Here is a 20,948-nt window from a genome sequence, read left to right as displayed (position 1 = left end):
TCTATTGCTCTTAAGGCAAATTGATTTTTCAATAGAAAAAAAAATCATCATAAAACTCAAGTTAACTACAAATCATGTAATAATTCTAAATAAATTAATTCATTACAAATATTTGCAAATACAGCTGCTTTGATTCCTTTACAGAATCTGGCCTTGTACCTCTCATCAAAACTCCGTCTTTCCTGGTGATTAGCTGGTGTTTCACCTTCCATTTTCAAATAAGGTTGTGGAGAACAGATCTAAGGATCTAGACAGCTCTTATTCCATAAATCCTTGCTAGCTCTGTTGGGGGTGAGCCGTGTTGCAAAGCTGTGTTATGTTTCTTCCTTTCTTGCCTAAGTGACCTCCTGGTTCTTGTCTGACACCGTTCTACCATTTGCCTTTTGCAAATATGAATCACAGGGGTCAGTCAAACTACCTGGGGTCCTTAGCAGAAGTGCAGGGGAGAGGGCCTTAAAATATCCTTTTCTTGTCTGCAAGGGCCTCTGGGACATAGACATGAGAGGGGAAAAACAGCTGAAATATTCAGTGCTGTTTTCTTCAGCTCTGTTTGCCATTCTTGTATCACTTGGAGACTGTGATCAAACTGATTTTACAGCACTGGCCTGATTTTGAAAGACTTGATGTGGTGTGGGGAGGGTGAGACTCGAGGCAGAAGGGAGAGGAGGAAGATTCTGGCTGGCTTAGCTGCCCGGTGACTCTGTGGGCCTGTCGGGTTCCTGTAACACAGGGTCAACGGCCACGAGAGCTGCGTGATTCATGCCGGGGTCTCGGAAAACTGTGATTACAGCAAGACTACGTTTTACTGTAAATGTCTATTTACCATCACTTTCAATGTAGTTTCAGGACCAAAGCCATGTATTTGATACTCTGACATAATATAAAAGGGAATATTATAAAGAGGATAATCTTGTTTCAGAGCCTAGCATAAGGTTATTACTACTAAATTTCGAGTTTACAGTTGAATTACAGAGAATCCAGAAGACTTAGGAAGATATAGAATTTAATGAACTCAGTGTGCATAATTTATTGTAGAGAAAATAGAGTTTTATGTTATTTGCTCTGGATAGATATGAAGATATCCACAATAGATCTTTTCTAGAATTGAGAGTAATCAAGTACATCTTCCTCAAAAAGGTCATGAATTTGCTTATAAACTAGGTTGATATTCAGTGTATTCAACATACATTCTTATTCACTTTTCTGGAAAATGTTAGGGCACATAGCAGAAGTGGTGGTTTGAGTTGTTGCTTCCTGTCTTAGCTAAAGGGATATCTCAGTTTTGTGAACAGCTCTTTTTTTTTTTTTTTCCTCCCCCCCCAATTGATTTGATGAGTGAAAAAAGGTTTTTTTTAGGTGGAAGAAACAACAGGTATTTTTTTTAGATACCTGTCTTGTTTGATATGCAGCTCACTGCCTGTATGTCTAGAAGGAATTTTCTCTTGTGTCAGACCTTTGGGAATCTTAGGATTTTTCTCCCCATTTCTGTGTTAAATTCCTCATAGTTTGCTTTTTTTAATTGTCTGCTGTAATACTGCCTATTTCCCTATTGCTTGAGCATCTATCGTATGAAGGAAGACTGAGAGGCCTGTTTAGCCTGGAGAAGACTGAGAGGGGATCTGACCAACATGTTCAAGTTCCTGAGGGGTGAATGCAGGGAGGATGGGGCCAGGCTCTTCTCCGTGGTGGCCGGTGACAGGACAAGGGGTAACGGGTGTAAGTTGAAACACAGGAAGTTTCACCTCCATATGAAGAACTTCTTTCCTGTGAGGGTGACAGAGCACTGGAACAGGCTGCCCAGAGAGGTTGTGGAGTCTCCTTCTCTGGAGATCTTCCAAACCCGCCTGGACACCACCCTGTGCCACGTGCTCTGGGTGTCCCTGCTGGAGCAGAGGGGTTGGACTAGATGATCTCTAGAGGTGCCTTCCAATCTCAGCCATTCTATGATTCTGTGATAATGCAGTTATTAAATAATGCCATGTCTCGAGTTATTACTTGGTTTGTTAATAGGGAGAGTTGCAAAGTTTCATTCTTGTTCTATTTTGCTCATCGCTGCAGCCTTTGCTATTTCCATGCAAATTTTGTGGGGCCTGTCCTAGTTTTGTTTTATTTGGTTTTGTTTTAGAGAAAAAAAATGCGTTAAAAAGGAGTAGGAGAAATATTGCAGTCTAAGCAGTTCAAGGAAAGGAGGGGAGAATTCTTCCTACAGTTGTTCATGAGAAAGGATGTATCCTGGGCTCATATGCTGATCCCAGTTCAAGAAGTCATGCCCGCTAGGCTGGAATGTGCTAGGATAGGGTGCTGTCTTGGACATTTGTTGGATGGAGGGAAAAGGGCTACCTTGAAGGCCAGAATTTCTATCTGAACACTAATTAGTTGTGTAGGAGAAAGTAATCTGGCCAGTGAGGTCAGTCTCAAAATGTGCAGTGCCTCAGACCTAGGGATTTGGGAAAGTCTACAGGGAGACGGTGGTTAAGCTGGTTTTCTTGGATAACATAGCCTGGAGTTGAGAACTTAATGAAAATTAACCTGCAGAAGTAAGGGTTGAATAGAGAGCTGCTTGTAATGTGCTGCCAGACACAATATCTAAATTGCATGTAGTTAATCTTAATATAAAAATAGCACAGAGAACAGTCTTAAGATGATAATACATTACACAATGGCAAATCCTGCACTGGTGAAGACTGCAAAGTTGACTGAAGTTGATGGCTCCAAATGATGCCATCTGAGCTTTTGTCCTCATATGTTTAATCGTCATAACCATAATCTTTGGTTTGGCGGTAGAATAGGGAAGGGGATTAAGTTTCTCCCTTCAGCTTTTGCTTCATGACTAATTTTGAAGGTGGGAATCTAAAATAGGTCTTAGTTTCCCTTAGTTCTCTTATCCGTGTCATTCTAGACCTCAGAGCTGTTGTTTTGATGTTGAACAGATAAGCAGAGGAGAGGCAGCCACTGTGTTTATTTGGCGTTGTTTGAAGTGGTATTTATGTGTATTTACTCTTACGGTTGAGCTAGGCAGCCTGTAAAGCATATAAACAGATGTGCTGGTGATTTAAAAAAAAATTATATATGTACGGTAATCTACTAATATAGAAAGGTTAAGAGGTTTATTAGTAATTGCCAGTTGCCCCAAGTTCAGTAGGAGGGCATGAAATATTTTCTTCTTTACTCATTGTGCTTCTTTTTTTGTGTGGATTTCTCTCTAATGCATTTTGCTGATGTGAACATTTAGCACAAGCATTTTTGTGTATTTCCAAATGGGAATTGAGTAGAAATTCAGACAGTTCAATTTAAGGTGAAGCCTTGGGGAAGAGAAGCAAAAGACTTATCTGTGTACTCTTGGGAGTCATAAAAGTGGACGTGTTTTCTCAGCAGAATCTCATCTTGGGTGGGCTGAGAAACTTGTAAGAAATGAGAAAAAAAAACCCAACTACTTGATCCTATAACTAATTTTGCAAAGTTCTAGCTATTTTAGTTAGAACTGAAAGTTTGGACTATTGGAAAATTACATGGTGCTCTTTCAAGTGGCTGCCACCTTAACTTTTGTTGCTGATTTTGTGGAGATTCCCTCTATGTAGTAAGCAGTGACCCTCCTTGCTTCTGTCCTACTTATCTCATGCTGCTGCTCATGATATATTATTTGTAAACGCTTTGCTCTAGCTTTAAAATATATTAATATTTCACACAGTTAAATAGAGCTTATATCTGTGCCCACAACACTAATCTGCTTAGGGTTCTAGTTCATCTATTGTGTCTTTACCCACATTAAGCCCGTGGCTGGCATTTAATAAGTAATGTGACATCAGTCCAGGTGACAGAACTTGTTCAGTAGAAACCGTGTCTGAATAATAAACATTGTAGGTCTAAAGCAGCGGGCCCTGGAGAATATTAGCTGAGTGTTTTGTCAATCTGACCCTGAGTTCTCCCTGTGGAAGTCTTGACCGTGCTACACATTTTTTAAATTGTGGGTGTGAAAGGTGTTTTTATAACTGAAATCCAGTCCAGATTTCCCTTGAGTGGAGTATTTTTCAGCCCGTGTAGCAACCTAGGTAGCATCAGCTGCAAACCTAGGTCATGCTGGGCCAGATTCTCATTTACACGGAGATCCTTGCATGTCTTCCTGGCTGACTAAAGGAAGTGTTGTACTGCATATAAATCACACGTATGGTCACTTCAGACTTCACATGAGTATGCAGTAATTTGTAGAAGCTATAAGTATGACATATGCTTCCAGAACTCAGTGTAAATAAGCTCTTGGTGTAAACAAGAGCTCATTCCTTCTTCTTTTTTTTTTTTTTTTTTTCCTTTTTCCCATTCCAAAAGATCACCTGTGTGGGAGGCAATTTTGTTTTAGTGTGGAGAGATGTGCACCTATTTTTTTCATCTTCTTAAAACTAATTTGACTGTAGAAGATGCAGGTGATCTTGTGTTCTTTTTTTATTCTACCTCCTTATTCCTCTGTGGTTGAGACATATAACTACAGTGTGTGTGCAAAATTTAAAAAAAAAGGGAGGGGGAGGGAGTATGGGGACCGAAAGCAGCTTTACCTCCCTGTGGAGCAGTGAGAGACTGACCTCATGTGGTGTGAAGCCAAAGCTGCTGGGGGAAACGCTTGCGATGAGGATAAAGCCCTGCACAGCCTTAGCGTCGTTGCAGAATCAGTGTTAGTTCTCATGTCTTTCAGATTGTAATGAGTGCTGCACCATTTGTCATGAAATTATACTCGCTTTGGTAGTTTGTAATGTGCTTGATGATCGAAATTGACTGCTGATCATTAACAGACCGTTGATCTGTGGTCCCAGGCATTTTCTAATATCCTGAGAGGGATGTTCTAGCAAACTGACCCAAGACAGCAGGCTGGGAACTGAGACCAGTTACCCTGGCTGCTGCCTGTGCGTTATTTTAATTGAAATGAGTGGGAGTTTCATGTGAACAAGTGTCAGGATAATCAGGCTTCATCTCTAAGCCCTTTCTGGCAGCCCCCCAGCAGCGTTCTCACTCTGTGAGAACTTCTAACATGCACTTTTTAACATGCATGAGAAATCTGGGGACTTCAGAGTCTATTCTCTTATCCCATTTCATCAATATATATGGAAACCTCCAGGCATGTTGATAACAAAAGGGTGTTCTGTTATGTTGAAAAGTTTTCTTTTTAAAATATCATGCATTTAATTTTAAAGAATGTTGGGGTGATGTAGTTCATGGGCACTTAAAGACCAATCTGCTTAAAAATTCTTTGGACGCTTGCAGTGAACTTCTAAAATTCTGTTCCCATCCTTCAAAAATCTCTGTATGTGCTTGATTTTACTCTTTCTGTTCTTTTTGTTGACTTAAATCTCTGAAGAATCAAAGGCCTGTAGAGTTTTCTACAAATGCTCTGAGTTCTTTCTAACAAGCTTCTGTTTTCTTCTTTACAGATCCTCCTGGAGCCAGGGGTGATCCAGGACGTGCTAGCAGCTGGGAGTCATTTGCAGCTACTGGAGCTTCTCAGTTTATGTTCTCACTATCTCATCCAGGTGACGCTTTTCTACCTGATTATTAGCCATTCCTGCTTGGTAAATGTATTTTTCTAAGCCTAATTTTCAGTAGGATAACCTTAGTACAGTACATGGTCTAATGGAATTAGTAAAGATGTGTATTGGGAGACCTGTATTTTATCATTGGCAGGACATTAATTTGTGCTGGATGCTTTCACTTCCCAATCACTTTATTAATTTTAGACCTGTAAGCAAGCACAGTCCATTGATTAATATCAACACACAGGAGTTTGATTCACTCCTCTTCCAAACAATTCACGTTCTTTTGCCTCAGTTTCACAAACATTAAATACTTCCCTGGTGTGATCATGACTGAGTGTCTACAAAGAATATTCATGCATATTTGTGGGCACAGTTACCTCTCAACACCTGGCCTCATGCCTGTAACGCTAATAACAATAACAGATTTAGTACTGTCATTTTGAAGCAACAAATCTGAATTGAGATTTTTTTTGTGCTTTGCTGTAGGAAATGGCTCACGATCGTGGCAATAACATTAGCTTTGATGTGCATCAGTGAAAAGCTGTGTTTGAGAAAAATGGCAGTAGCAATTCTACAGAACTGTTTCCTTGTCTTTGTAATCTTTCAAGATTGTTTCTGCAACAGGGCACTTTGGCTGTATTTGTGCAACAGTTGACAGTTGGGCAAGGAAGTGCGTGTCAGCACAGCGCTCTCCATATGCGCTTGCCTTCCAGCAGCACAACTGTGCGCGGAGCGTGCTTGGCAGCACCCTGGGCCCCGGAGTACCACAGACGTGCAGCATCCCGTGGCAGGAGCCTCAGGAAGAGCTAAAAGGCTCCCTTTCTTGTAGAGAAAGAGGATTCTTTGGGGATAGCCTCAGGGAAGCCTTCAAAATATATGTTCAGGCAGTGAGGAGGTAACAATTTGTACATTATAAACCCATTAGAAAATTAAAGTAGCTGATAGAGTAGTGCATTTTATATCAGTTTAGTTTTCAGGGACTATAAAGAAAGATTGAGCTATTTTTAGGAAAAAAAAGGAAAACGGAGGTGAAACATAATGGGAAAGACAGTTTGAGAAATAAGAAATGCCAAGTAACTCACACAGCTGCGCTGCCTAGCAGCTGTGAGGTTGGCAGTTGCTTTAAAGGAGGCGTGAGAAGGGGTTATAGAGTGAGGAGGAAGGTATAGGTCCAGCTTTGATTGACATAAAGTATGCTTAATGTCCCCTAGCATATCGGTCAGTGTGAGCTTGTCTCTGCCTCTTGCCTTCTCTGTCTTTGCCAGAAAGTGGACCAGAGACCACTGTGATAAAGAAGCTAGGAAAGCATAAGGGAGGAGAAGAGGAGCTGGATGCTGTAGAGCTGCTGAGGGGCAGGAGAGAATTGAGGGAGAGGAGCAGGTTGAGGCCCAGTTTAAGAATTTTGCTGACTGTTCCCTTGACTTGTGCTGGAGAGCATCTGGTACTGGCAGCTCTTCCTTTTGCACCGTCTTTATGCGTTTCCAACCTGAAGTTGCAAGGGAAAGAGCTGTAGAGTTAACTGTGCTTTGGTCCTAGTGCCCGTGAATGTGCGAGCCATGTTGGGCATTTAGGAACAGTGTGTGAATGAACTGAAAAAAAAAAAAAAAAAAAAAAGAGTGAGCAAACATCGCTGCCAAATCAGTCTGTTATTTCCAGATCAATAAAAATCCCATGGATGGGGATGTCTGTGAGTATTTTTCGAATGATGCGAAGGAGCTCTGTGGCACTCAGCAGCGTGCCAATGTGGAGCAACTGGAGCTATTCTGCTGTAAAAGTCCAGAGGGAGTGGGACCCAAACCCAAGGTCTACAGTGATGGAGCTGGGGAATAAGGGGAGAATATGTATTAGGAGACAGTAGATTAGAGTTCTGAAAGGTGCTTTTGAATCAGGGTTTCATTGTGAGGTACTGAACCAGCATGGATATCTGTAGGATGATTGTAGCTTATCTCATCTCGGGCTCTAAACTGTATTTTACTCTTCTCACTGCATTAATTTATGAACTTCAGTGTCAAAAAAAAAAAAAAAAGGATATCTATGGACAAATCTGCAGTCTGAATAGACCAGGGAAATAATTTATCTACCTAGTTTCTTCTGCAAAATTGCGGTCCATCCAAGTAATCAACCTTGGATAATCATGTAAGTCTTTTTAGCAGAGGTTAATAGGCTGTGCGTAAATAGACTGTGATATCTTGCAGGGTGCAAAATAATTATATAAAATTTATTTTTATGTTGTAATATCTATTGCTTTATATTAGAATGATCTAAAAACACAATGAAAGAGTTAAAGAAGGTTTCCTAAAATCCATTTATCACTGCTGGAATTGGGAACAGGGGAATCTTGTTATACCTGACCTCACCTGCTATGATACAGAGGCAAGGAGCGAGAATAATCTTTTCTCATTCTTCATCATTTTGGTTTTTGTCCTGTTTTCCCTTCTCCTCCCCACAATTAGGTAATATCCATATCTAAGAAATGATAGTATGATGGAATTGAGGCTTGTGACAACACTGTTAGCTTACTAAGTGTGTTTTCTCATTTATGAATGTAACACCTTAGTGTCAAATACCCTGCAGTGCCTAATTGCAGAGTAATCTGGATTGGAAGGGATCTCTGGGATCAGCTGATTGAACCCTCCTGCACTGGGGAGGGCTGGCTAGAGCAGGTTGCCCAGGACCATGACCCAAACCAGTTGGGTTTGTACTGTCTCCAAGGAGGATGGAGACTTCACAACCTCTCTGAAAAAGTGATGATAATAATAATAAAAAAAAAGTTCCAGTGTTCAACAACTTCCACAGTAAAGAGGTGCATTTTTTTTTATGTTCAGGTGGAATTTCTTATGTTCCAGTTTGTGCCCATTGCCTCTCATCTCATCTCTGAGAAGAATCTGGCTCCATCCTTTCTACATCTTCCCATCAAATACTTACAAACATTGAGAATATTCCCCACTCTCTGAACCCTTGAGGGTGACCCTTAGTGACTGTCCTGCAACTGGACTTTGTGTCGCTGATCACAACCCAACACTTTGGAATAGAAAGGCTATGTAGCTCCCATAAAGATCCCATTCTTTCTGTTAGGTGTAACTCCACTCTTGAACGGTGCAAACTTCCCACTCCTCAGTTCTTTAGCTAAAATTGTGATTACTCTCCAGCTTCTGCTGTTTGGGGTTTTTCTTTTCAGCTCGTCTTGTAGAGAGAAACCTTTTTTTTAAGCATGTTTACTTATTTTAGTTAATATACATGAATATTCATGAGTCTCTCCTACTTTAATACCTGCATAATTCTCAGGTACTTTAAACACTGAAACAAGGCTAGAAATCTTACACGTTCTTCCGAACACATGAACACATTGAATATCCTGAATGTGCCTTCAGCACGTGGTCACGCGTGTACAGCTTCTGGTTGTCAGTTTTGACTGTAAATAGCAGATAGATGGTCGTTGAAATTTAACAGGAACAGGTTATCTAAATAAAAAAATTGTAGCCTTCAGAAGTTGGCAACCTCTTAGAGTATCTATGGAGTAAATATTCTACTAGTAGAATTCTACTACTGATAGAACTAGTAGATGTGGCATTAGAGAAGGAGGAGCAGGCCCATGGCAGGCTTTGGATGTGTAGCTGGGGACCTGAGAATGGACTTTTGAATGGAGCTGCAGAGAGCTCCGTGCCCGGTCGTGTGTTTGTGATGGCCGGGGTGGCTCTTTAAGGCTTGGGAATGTTTTGCGAAAGGTTATGTGACTGTTTTATTATGGAAGATAAACTTTTAGAAGATCTATTCAGAACTTGCTAATGTTTGTTTTGGAAGTCTGTCCAAGGTTTCTAACTGACTGTAGGAGGAAGATTTTTTTCTCCCTCTGCCTCATCTCTTTGAGTATTCAATAGCAAAGGTATCTCAAACTGCAGATCATCTCAGCAGTCTAGGGCCTTATATCTTTATGAGGAGGGAATGCTGTTGAGAATATGAATATGGGAGTGTTTTTGATGTTTTAATTTATTTATGTGTGTGTATATGTTTTTTTTTCTTGTATAGGTATAAATTAGTATCAGCTTCTAAAACCAGCATGATTTCAGCTGTCATTCAGAGACCTCAGACTTAAGATTGTTCACCTTCGACATCTTAAGCGTGGACATCTTAAGTGACTTTTTGGTATTGCCGGAAGTCCAGCCTTTCTCTCCCCTGCAGTTTATGTGCCTCCTGATTACCACTCAGGATAGCAGCGTGGTGGATATAGATTAAGGGGGCAGAGGTAGCAGGGTTGTCCAGAGCAATCCGCGGCTTCAGTGTGAGAGGAAGAACATGGTGTGGTGCTTCCTGTTTAGCTCCTCAACCCTTTAGTGGCCAGGCCAGGAGTATTTTGTCAGGAGCAAAGGCAGTTACATGCTGGGCAGCCTGAGATACCGTTTGTGTTGCACGTGCTGGTTGCACAGCTGCATATTTTCATGTTTTATGCAGCCTTGCTAGAAGTGTTGTTTGTTGACTGTCCTTGATTTTCAGCATTTCCTCTTCTCTCTTATTAGGCAGGAGCAGCAAGACTCAGACAACTGTAGCAATCCTGATTGCTGTTGAATTTTTCTTGGCTGTTAAAAATTACTCTTGGGACTATGAATGTTTTCAGCCCAAGGGAAGTTAAAAGGTTAATGCCAAATCTCCCTTTTGTTTTAATTGCTTTAAGTTCTCTGCTAAAGGATAACACACCAGGTTACCCCTTACAAACTTTATTGCAGTGAGTGGATAGGACTCCCACAGGTGTATCTGTCTGGCTGTTAATGGCAGTGATATTTGAAAAAGGGCCAACTTAAGCTGGAAGGAGCAGGTCAGTGAATGAGCAAAAAGTGATTGAAAAGGAAAACCACAGGGCTCTCTAGTAGCAGTCAGCTGGAATTTTCTTGGAGTCTCCTCTGTACTGTCTGCCCTGCATCCTTACACACAAAAGCAGCCAGTGAGCAGGACCTGGCTGGAATTTACAAATTAGATTAAATTCATCAACTCTCAAATCATAAAATAAAATAAAACCTTCTTGAATAATTGTTGGTACCAGTTGAAGCAGACTAATTGTCTTGAGAGGGACATTTAATTTGTAACCTACCGTGTTGGTCAGTCTGTGCTTATAAAATCTTTCTTTCTGGTATTGAGCACCTGATGAATAGCTGGGACTTTTCTTGCACTAATTTAAAACTATTTGAGTGTGTTTTCATATCAAATTACGTTTGTTTCTGTTTTTAAAAGGAAGAAGTTACAAATGGGTCTGCCTGTGATATGAAAAAGGCTCTGTATTGTCTACATATGTGATAGAGCCAGAGCTATATAAGCTGTTAATTCTTGCTAAACCTACCTTCTCTGTTGGAGCTGTGCCAAGAACACACTGCCCAACCTTCACTAAGATACACTCCTTCAGAGATGAATTAATTCTTACACTAGAGATTGAGAGCATCACCTTTGTATTGCTAGAAACCCCAGCTCAGTTGGGAATTTCGCTCCTGGATTTTTCATATAGAGCAAATTAAACTGCCGGAAAAAAAAAATCTAAAGGTCATCTAGCAACTAAGGCTTTTTTCTTTCTTTTAACTAATATGGAGTTATTTATTTCTATGTAAAAGCACACAGCCTGCTCACAGAGTAAGAGTGGCCTTTTATAAAGCCATCAGCACAAAACTCACGCTCAGCAGACCCTGCATCCCGTCCCGTCCCGCACAAGCAGGAGCGGGCGCTGTTCCCGCTGCTCCTTGGGGCCCCGTCTCTGCTCAGTGCTGAGCCCCTGCCTGACCAGCATCACCAGGAAAGCTCTTGCACGGGCTCAGAAGTGACTTTGGGCATTTCTGGCTTCTCTCTCTTTAACATGTACACCGTGTTATGTATCTATACATATACACAGGTAGATCCACATAAAATGTGAATGCACTACTGACAATTCCAGCCAGAATGGGACTGGAAAGAAATGCTGGTGGTATTCTCCTTTTTTTTTTCCAGCCGGTGTCAGTGAGGCAAGTGAAAGTAGTAGACCCAGTCCCTTTTAATCCCATTCCTACTGCAATCCTCTTGCTGCTGTAGCTGTGCTCTGGTCATGGATTCTGCTCCTGGAGTGTCGCTCCTGGCAGTGAATGGTAGCTGTGGTCAGGGACCTCCTGGGGTTATGTGTGTGTGGAATGTGTTTGTGTTGATTTTGCTAATGAAATAGTAAGTGGGAAAGCTGGATTGGAGGCCGGATGGCCTACCTGCATGGCTTTCTGTCTCTCAGCCCCAGAAGATTCCTGGGATCCTTCCCAAGTATTTTTATAAGGCTGGAAACGGTGCCCGATGAGTCACAGAATGCTTAGTGGACAAAATCTGCCCCCGCTTTATTGCTGCCTGATCAATACTAATGTTTTACATCTCCCCTCCTCCCTTTCTCTTTAGTAGCTTCTTCAGTAGCTTTCTCGAGCTACTAATTCGCCTTACCAAGGAGGGCGGTTCAGAGGCACGCACAAAAAAACAGGCGTTGCTGGTAATTTGGTTTATCAGCCGGTGGCACTGCGGAGTTATCAGGCCGGGAGGAAAACGCGGTTCCCTGCGAGCCATGACAAGGGAAAGGTGAGACGGGCGCGCTGGGAGAGAGCGGCACGCAGGGACCTTCCCTTCCCTTCCCTTCCCTTCCCTTCCCTTCCCTTCCCTTCCCTTCCCTTCCCTTCCCTTCCCTTCCCTTCCCTTCCCTTCCCTTCCCTTCCCTTCCCTTCCCTTCCCTTCCCTTCCCTTCCCCGCGCGGCCGTGGGCGGCAGGTGGCAGTGTGAGTCCACAGCAGCCGAGCGGCTGCGTTCCCGCTGAAATCAGAAAAAAGGAAAAGAAAAATTATTTATTTTTACTCCGTATTAGTCTCCTGACCTAATCAGTAAAAAAGTCATTATTCGCACAACACTGGGCAATATGCATTGTAATTTTTAACAAATAATAGGAAACTGGTAATGTTTTCACAGGAAATACAGGTCTGCCTTGTGCAGCAATGGTCATTTATCACTGCACTTTGTGAAATCACTCATTTGTTCTAATTTGAATGTAAATGACTCTAAGGTTTTACAAATAAGGTGACAGACTCACATAAATGTAATTGCAGGGTTCATCTCTCTCTTTTTATATATCACTCATTAAGTTATGAATTAAATACATCGTATTAAACCAGGGGCATGTCCAATGATGATATTGTAATGGCAAATTACTCTATGCTATTAGAGGTGTATTTTTTATTCATGGACATTAATTTGTCATTAAGCAGCATTAGTTTAGCACTTTTATGTGGAAGACGTGACCTGAAAGAGGAGCCTTGCTGCTGCAGTACGGAGGAACAGGAATACAGGCACCGGGTACACAGAGCTGCCTCCATCCACCTCCTGCGGAGGAGCGCGGGGACGGTTTATCTAAGTTTGCTCCGATCTAAATCAATTTGAATCGTGCTCAGTCATTTTAGCCAAGGTATTCCGAAGCACAAAACTGCTTCGCTTATGAAGTCTTTACCAGTAGAGGAAAAGGCAGAATGGGAAGTACAAAATGGTGACTATAAATCATTTGTGACCTATGAATCTGGATGGGAATGCTGGGCCTGAAGTGAGTTAGAGTCTGATTTTATCTCAGAAGTGCCACCGTGGCAGATAGGTAATTGCCCGGCCTTTTTTTTTTTTTTTTTTTTTTTCTCTATATTGGCTTTGCTGAAATAGAACAGATTTTCTTTTATTTCTTTTTTCTTTCCTAGTTATGAAATAAGTATCTTTTACATGCTGTATTCTTTATATTTTAAATACTCTGTTATCATTTGCATAGGGATCAATTGGAAGTTTGAAATGTTAAGCTGAAGCTTTTTGAGAAAATGAGGAAATTATTATTTGATAAATTTTGAGAGGCCACTTAAAGCATTACATTCAGGAAAATACTTAATATCTCAGCATATTTTTTAACAGAGATTAAAATAGCTGTTAGGATTTTATTTTTATTCTACAGTCAGTTTAATAGAGGCCTGTATGTCCTCAAAACTTTCATCTATTTGCTTAGTGGGAGAGGTGGACTGAAATTATAAAGATCCAAGTTAATACAATCTACTGTTTTCCAATATTTGGATTTTTGAGTTTTCTTTGGACCATCTCTAGTTAAAGGCAGGAAATTTGAACTTGATGCAAGTCTGTGTAGTTGGGTTTTTTTTCTCATTATATGTCATGTTCCTCTGATGGTTGAATCGGTACCATTGGATCCGTTTATTTGAGCTGTTCACAGCACACTCAACTCGACTGCCAGTAGAAAAAAAGAAACATAAAGAAAATGGCGAGATCCTAAGCCTAAAATATGCATAAGGAGTTTCAGAGCTGGAAGAACCCCAAATTAACATCTAGTTTTAAAATTTAAAATATTTAAATACTTAATAGTGAAGCATTCCTCACTAAACATTTCAGCTTGTAGGAGGCACAAAGCAGAGAGTCCTCTGCAAGGCACTTTGTGTTTTCCAGTAGTTGTTCACAGTGGTCAATGAGGCAGTGCAGTAGCACATCCCCTCATTCGTAGTGTTTTGCTTTGCACAACTGCAGAGGGGTAGAACCCGCCAGGAAAACAGGAGTGATCAGACTCAGTTCTACTTAAAGGGGGAGGAGAGAGAGAGAGAAAAAAAAAAAGGCATTTCTGTCTAGTAGGGTAATGAAGAGGATTTAAACCCAGAGTGAATGTAACTGTATGCATGATGTCTTACTGAGTCTGCAGCCAATAGCTAATGAGAGCTCTGAAATATGTAAGTAATATGTAAGTAATGTCCTGCCAAGTATGTTATTCCAACCTGAAAAATATTTAAATTTACTCACCTATTTTCTTAAGTAAATTATGGTAAACATCTCTATTAATTTGAAGGAAGTTGGTGCTAAATTTCCCATCTGTGTCGCTAGAGCCTTGCAGAACTTGGGATTTATGTCACAGAATGTGTCTTGCTGTACTGGGTCATCTTCAGTGACTTAAATTCAGGACTTAAATTTGCTGTTCTGAGGGAATTGAGCTGACAGCCTGTGGAATGGCTTCTACAGGATTTTGTATGTATGTAACTAGAGTGCTGTAATATCCTCTGGAATAGGGAAACTGGTAATAACATACTAGCTGGGCTTCCTTCCAAAACGCTTTGACTTTTGGTGTTTGTTTCTCATATCTGTTTTATTTTTTATTTTCTTTTTATTTTCTTTTTCTAAATTCCATTTCAGATTTTTTTCATTATTAACTGAAAACACATCTGTTCTAATTATGTAAAATGTATTTTGTACAAAAAAATGTAAAATTATGTAATTCCGTAAAAAACCTTGAATTTTTTACAGTATCAAAGCACATGGGTGTAAGGTATGGTGGTAACTTCAGATAGGTCCAGCTTCTAAAATGCCTCAAAATTGGAATTCCGATTACCTGAAAAGGTAATTCTGGACAGGGAGAAAGCTGAGGAGAGAGGTCCAATGTCGTATCACTCAGAGTCAATGTATTTGGGTTTTAGTTTTGTCTGCCTTAAGATATATTGACACTTCTACCATTTTCATGGAGAACAGAAGTCTGCAGCTAGTGCATGCATACAGTGCAAGGACCTCAGAGACTGGTATTAATTATATCCTGTAACTAAATACTTGAAAGTATTTGACCCCTAGATACTGCTGTGAGTCTGGATTGTGTAGCATGGAAAGCTGTAGTCGGGGTCTGGACTTGGGTAGCACCATGCATCCCTGCTCCAGAAGTTGAACAGACAGATGGAGCTTCTGGAAAAGTAATCAAATAAGTAGCCAAAATTATTAGTGTGGTGAATACTGCAGAAAAAGCAATAATATCAGATATATGTAGCCTATCATAAGATACAAAGTAAAATGGTAACAGCAGTTTATTGTAGTGGTTGAAATCTTAAAAATCTGCATTTGTCTTGCATGCCTAACACTTTGATAAATATTTTTCTTCTCTTTACTTATGAGGAGAAGATGCCTTGGGGTAAAGCAAGGAATTGAGACCATAATTTGTTTGAGGTGGGCAGAGGATGGGTGGGGGCTCATGGTGGTATTTTCTTATTCTTAAGAGCACCTGGAAACTAAAGTAGCAAAATAAACTAGATCTTTGGAAGATCCTACTATGCTTAACACCTTCAGCAGTGTAAACATTCAGATGGGTTAATTTTGGTAGGACTTGTAACTCATGTTGTGATAATGAGAGGCAGATGTAGAATCTGTCAAACTAGACAGTCAGTCAGTGTCCACATTTTTTACATTGGGCTTTGCACTTCCTAGATTTCCTGTTTTGGAAAGTCGGATTTACAATGATTTTTGACCATGAGACTGATATGTAAATCCAAGGTCACTCATGCTTCAAGTAAAATGAAATAATAATAAAAAAAGATTCCATTAAAGCATACCATCTTTTTTTTATTTTAGCCAGTGATACTTCCATTTTTTTTCATTTTTTCCTTCTTTGCCACCCATGTGTGGATTCCTATCTCTTTTCATCGTGTTTACCTCCAGATAAATCAGTTCTGATTATTATGTAGTAAACCTACTAATCAGCAGAGCTCCCAGTCATGTGAAAAAGAGGTATGTTCTTTTCACTGCATAAATTTGAGGACGGACTGTTACAGAGATGTTTTATATCACTGAGACATATTGCTTTAACAAAACATGTTACAGACATTTTGCTGATATACTAAACTGCATAAATAATTTAAAACCGTGTTACTGTTGGATGAAAAGAATTATATAGTGGCTGGAGCACTGGAATGGGTTCCAGGCAATTGAGCTTCTGTTTTCATATCTAAATTTTCAAACTTCTCCATCACAGCCAATTTTTAAATTTTTCTGCTGCCCCACTTTTTCTCTGTAAAATGCAGATTTGCTTTTGCTTAGAGTTGTGAGCACAAAATCTATTTGATTTTTGAGGTGTTAAGATACTGCAGGAGGATGGAGGCACCAAGCAAGTAACAGTTTCACAAATAATGCATATTTGGCAAATCCTTTAATGATGCCTTTTTATCATTCAGATGCTGATGATCAGATTCTTTGTAAGAGATGAGTATTCTCACATCTTCCTGTAACAAGTCTCCCACTGTTCAGAGGAATATGGGACCTTACTCTCTTAAAGATCAATTTATGCATCAAAGGAACGAATTCCTTCTTCAGCTGTACAAACAATCAGCAAAACCCTTATTTTATTGTAGTAATTTTCTTAATGCAGAGATGCAAGATGTTTATAAGCATAAGAAGGTAATGCAAAAAGTCCCATATTTCTAGGCCAGTGAAATTTTGATCCTACATCCACAAATCAGAAACTGTCTTTGAAAAATTTGATCTTTGAGGCCATAACTTTTAGAAGTTGCTGGAGTAATGGTAACTTTTCTTCCCAGTTCTGATTCTCTGCAACAGTTTTGACATATATAATTATATGGAGAAATGACATCTTTCTTAGTTGACCAATATTTGAGCAGTTTTAAAAATACTATATGAGACAGCAAGAAGGTTCCTTTAATTGGGGAGTACTTGGTGTGTAGTTTATGTCATGAGCCTGTTTTTGCCACAGGAGTATTCTGAGAACTCATATGGTTATTTATGTGCCCCTGGTAGCCCATAAGGCCTGTTCCAAGCAGGGCCTATTACATTTTCTGCTTCAGCTCTGTTACTGGTTCTCAGATGTATTTCATTAGGATGTGATTGTTTTGCTGGGAAAGCCAGACAATATTCTCTTATTTGTCATTCTCATAATTTGTCACCCTACTGCAGAGTCTTGTGCAAGCTCTGCTAGCAGAACTTGTCATGTCTAGTTTGATAATACTGGTACCAGTGCTGGACCAAGAGCGAATCCCCTGAGGACTTCATTGTTACGAGTCACACTGCTTGATAACTTCCTGTTAATAACTTCATTAGGAGATCTGTCACTGAACAAATCTCTGATCCATCTAAGAGAAACATATCTTACATATGTTTCATATATGAAAAAATAAAGATTGTAACTGGGTATTTTTTGAGAACTGCTTTGTTCTATCGATGCAGTTAATAAAATGAACCAAGTTTTTCTGCAGAGGTAGGAGATGTCATTTTCCAATGTCTACCTGATAGATCTCACTCTTATTCACCTGCATTTGTAAATAAACTCCCAGATTCATTGCATGCATTGCAAGTTATCTAACCAATCTGTAGGTCACTGGCATGGACAGAAGTTCGAGAAAGTTTCTCCATTTTTTCCCAAAGCTTGATCAGTGTTAACACTAATTCTTAGTGGGTTCCCTTAAAATTCATTATTGCAGGCCGTCCATGGTGGTGATACTAAGGTATGTAATTTCTGTTCATATCTCACTTTGTTACAAGTAGAAAATTTGTTGTTCAAACAGCAGCAGCCGATATGGGGAGGCTAGCCTTTCATGCTAAAGGTAGTACAGAAGTAACTGGAATTTTTCTGCTTTTCCTGTGTCACTATCTGCAACTTCATTATTGGCTTTTATAAATAGGCTCTGGCCCCTTGTTGTCAAAAATTCATTTTGCTTGCTTCTCTTTTTTCCAAAATTACATACCCAGGTTGGTACTGTTCTGTTCGTACTTCCACATCTCTGTTTAACTGACCAGCCAGAGGCTTATCTTGAGTTTGTATGTGGTCTTTTTTAGTGCTCATTTTGAGTGTTTTATAGGGTATTGTAATGTTCAGTTTCCTGTAATACCTTGTGTTAAATTTGTCCTGACTGACTCAGCTTTGTCCGTCAAAATGGTTTTCAGTATCGAGTTATCCTACACTGGATTTGGTCTTTGTGTCTAAGGAGTATCATGTACTGCCTTAAAAAGACCCAAGAAAGTTCTGTTGCTTTGCAGAGACAGACTTTTTAAAGAGTAAAGCAGTCTCACATTGCATTTCTTAACATATTATTGCAGTTATTTTGGTTTTCCAGAAATAAAATGTCATAAAAAGGTTCTGAAACAAAGTTGTTTGTATATGAACGTCTGCAAATGTTGTTTGTACCTAGACTATCAACATTAGTATATAGATGGATAATGCTATAATCATAACATTGACTTCCTCTTTTAGTTAGTAACTCCCCTGCTGTTCTCCATCTCCCTTATTATTTGCTTATGTTTATTCAAAACACTTTGAGGATCTTTCATGCGACCATTTCTTTCTGGATTGTAATTCCAGTAAAACCGACACCCTCCTGCTGGATTCCCTCCCTTTCACTGGCCATCCCTCGGCTCCCTGGCTGCGGGTGCTCTCCGCGCTTTCCTCCGCGTTGGGTTTTGCTGATGTTTCTGCACTTCCACGTGACGGTGCCCGGCTCTGCATTCCCGAGCCCCGCAGCAGCGCGAGGGGAGAAGGCTCCCTGCGCTGGGGATTGCGCGGGGGCTCTGGCCCGCGGGGCCAGCGATGCCCACGGGCCTTGTTGAGGGCAAGGGCAAGGGCAAGCCAGTCTTTCCTGAGCATATGCAAAATATCCTGCTTTTCCAGGGGCTTGTAACTGCGGTCAGCTGTGGAAGCTGCAGTGACAGCAGCTCCCACCAGTTCTTTCCTTTTGCAATAAATTTGAGTGTGGATAAGCAAAATATGTGTGTGTATGTATATGCTTGTATGTGTATTTATTCGTTTTTTACTCTGTCTTATTCTTAATAATATCTAATATACTTCCTGAGGTGTTTTCTGCAGAATTGAAGAGATTGTTTTGAGGCTGAAAAGCTTCAACTTTGAAGTATTAAATTTTGGCAAAGTAGCAAGTGATTGAGAAAAAAAGGCATTAGAGAGACAAGTGTCAGGAATTTAACTGTGCAAACAGACCTAATATAATGCAGATTTTTTTCATGGTGATGGAGACTGCAGTTAATGAAAATGATATTTTAACCTACTGTGTGTTAGGTGTACTTTTGGCAAGTATTTCCACTATGCATGATGGTTTTCATGCTTTAGTATTGATTTAAAAATTATTCATTTCTTCAGAACATTAAGGGGTTTTCCTTGCTGACTTTTGAAACAAATCTTAAGAAAGTTATTGAAATTAGTTTTTGCACCAGTAAACAATCATGTGTACCAGGACAGCTGCCAGATCCATTACTCAAATATAGAAAGAAATGAAAAAAGAATTGGAAAATCATTTCTGAGCATCCTCAGTAGAATCTGCTGTGTTTCAGCTGATCATACTCAATTCCCATTTGTAACGTGTCATATTATTCCTGTCCTGCCTGACAGACAGAAGGGCTGTTACTGTGTCTCATATGAGGAGCAAGTTTACAGAGAATTTTCATGTCTTGAATCATAGGGAGACTTTGAACGACTAATGTGATACCATCAAGAGAAGGCAGTTTGAGCATGGGATATTTCGTGCAAGATAATTTCTTAAAGCTAAGGAAATATCAAGGCCAATAAACGAGGTAGTGCTGAAACATCATGCAAAGTATTTTTAAGAGTTTGCCCAAGCAGAAGCAAAAATGAAGTCAAATTGGCATAGGTGCAGAAAAGGGCAGCTAGGATGATCAGCAGGCCTGTTTTATGAGAGGAGATTAAAAGAGCTTTGCTTGTTTAGTCTAGCAAAATGAGGGCTGAGGAGGAATATGATTGCTTTCTGTAAATATATCAAGGGAATAAACACTAGGGAGAGAGAGTTGTTAAAGCTAAAAGATAATGTTGGCACAGGAACAAATGTGTATAAACTGTCTGAGTAAATTAAGCTCGAAATTAGAAGAAGGAGCCTCCAAATCAGCTGAGCCTGCTGGTGGTAGCAGTTGGGAGCGATACCTTGAAGTAGTTTATGACAGATCTTGCTAAATTTATGACCAAGACTGAGCTCATCCAGTATTGCAGAGGAATCGGCTTGCAGTCCTGTGTTCTCGTCTCTTAAATTGTCATTAGACTCTACAAAAAGATGTAAAGAAACGGCACTGTGCAGCCCTGCTTTTTGTGGTTCCTCATGCCGATGGTAGAGATCTTCCTGGCTCTTCTTCTGGGAGCTTTGCTGGGGCTCTGAAGCACAAAACTTGCTCCTTCTGGATTTGATAACATTAGCAACAACTAATGGATGGGGGAAAGTCAGCAAAGGAGCTGACAGATTAGCCATATTGAATGATAACTAAAAAAATAATTTTAGAAAATGAGTCAGTTACAAAGTTGTTCTTAACTGTGTCTATAAACGCGTCTGCGCTCCGCAGCGATGGTGTGATGATGTAAACGCTGTTGTGCAGATCAGGGTGTTCTGGCCCCGCTGTGCCTCTGCTTCAGCAAAACTGCCTGGCATGGCCCAGCTGCACGGTTTGGGCCTCGGGGGCAGGAAGCTGTCAGAGGAGACCTAAAACACAGTTTGTGAAGTATCTGTGTACGTGCTAAATCTGAACTAAGGGCATCTCTTGGCTGGTTCCCTCTACAGGCAGTTTGGTGCTTCTGGAGGAAATGAGCGTTGGGGAAACGAGTGGGGCGTTCCACTGCGGGCGCCTTTGCTGGCATAGGAAGAAAGAGTTAGCA

General features: G+C 40.4%; 1 protein-coding gene across 1 annotated transcript in view; it reads left to right on the top strand.

Annotated features, from left to right (window-relative positions):
- Positions 1–20,948, top strand: part of KLHL32 (kelch like family member 32) — a 95,151-nt gene that overhangs the window by 37,960 nt on the left and 36,243 nt on the right. The window contains exon 6 of the mRNA XM_088520408.1: positions 5,418–5,516. Coding sequence (XP_088376534.1) covers positions 5,418–5,516 — 99 coding nt within the window. The remainder of the gene's footprint in view (positions 1–5,417; positions 5,517–20,948) is intronic.

The sequence above is a fragment of the Tinamus guttatus genome, unplaced genomic scaffold (genome assembly GCF_059628265.1).
Source record: "Tinamus guttatus ecotype Peru unplaced genomic scaffold, ASM5962826v1 Tinamus_guttatus_pri_ptg000088l, whole genome shotgun sequence".
In the NCBI taxonomy this organism is placed as follows: domain Eukaryota; kingdom Metazoa; phylum Chordata; class Aves; order Tinamiformes; family Tinamidae; genus Tinamus; species Tinamus guttatus.
The sequence above is the reverse complement of the archived record's forward strand: the minus strand, read 5'-3'. Positions and strand labels throughout refer to the sequence as shown.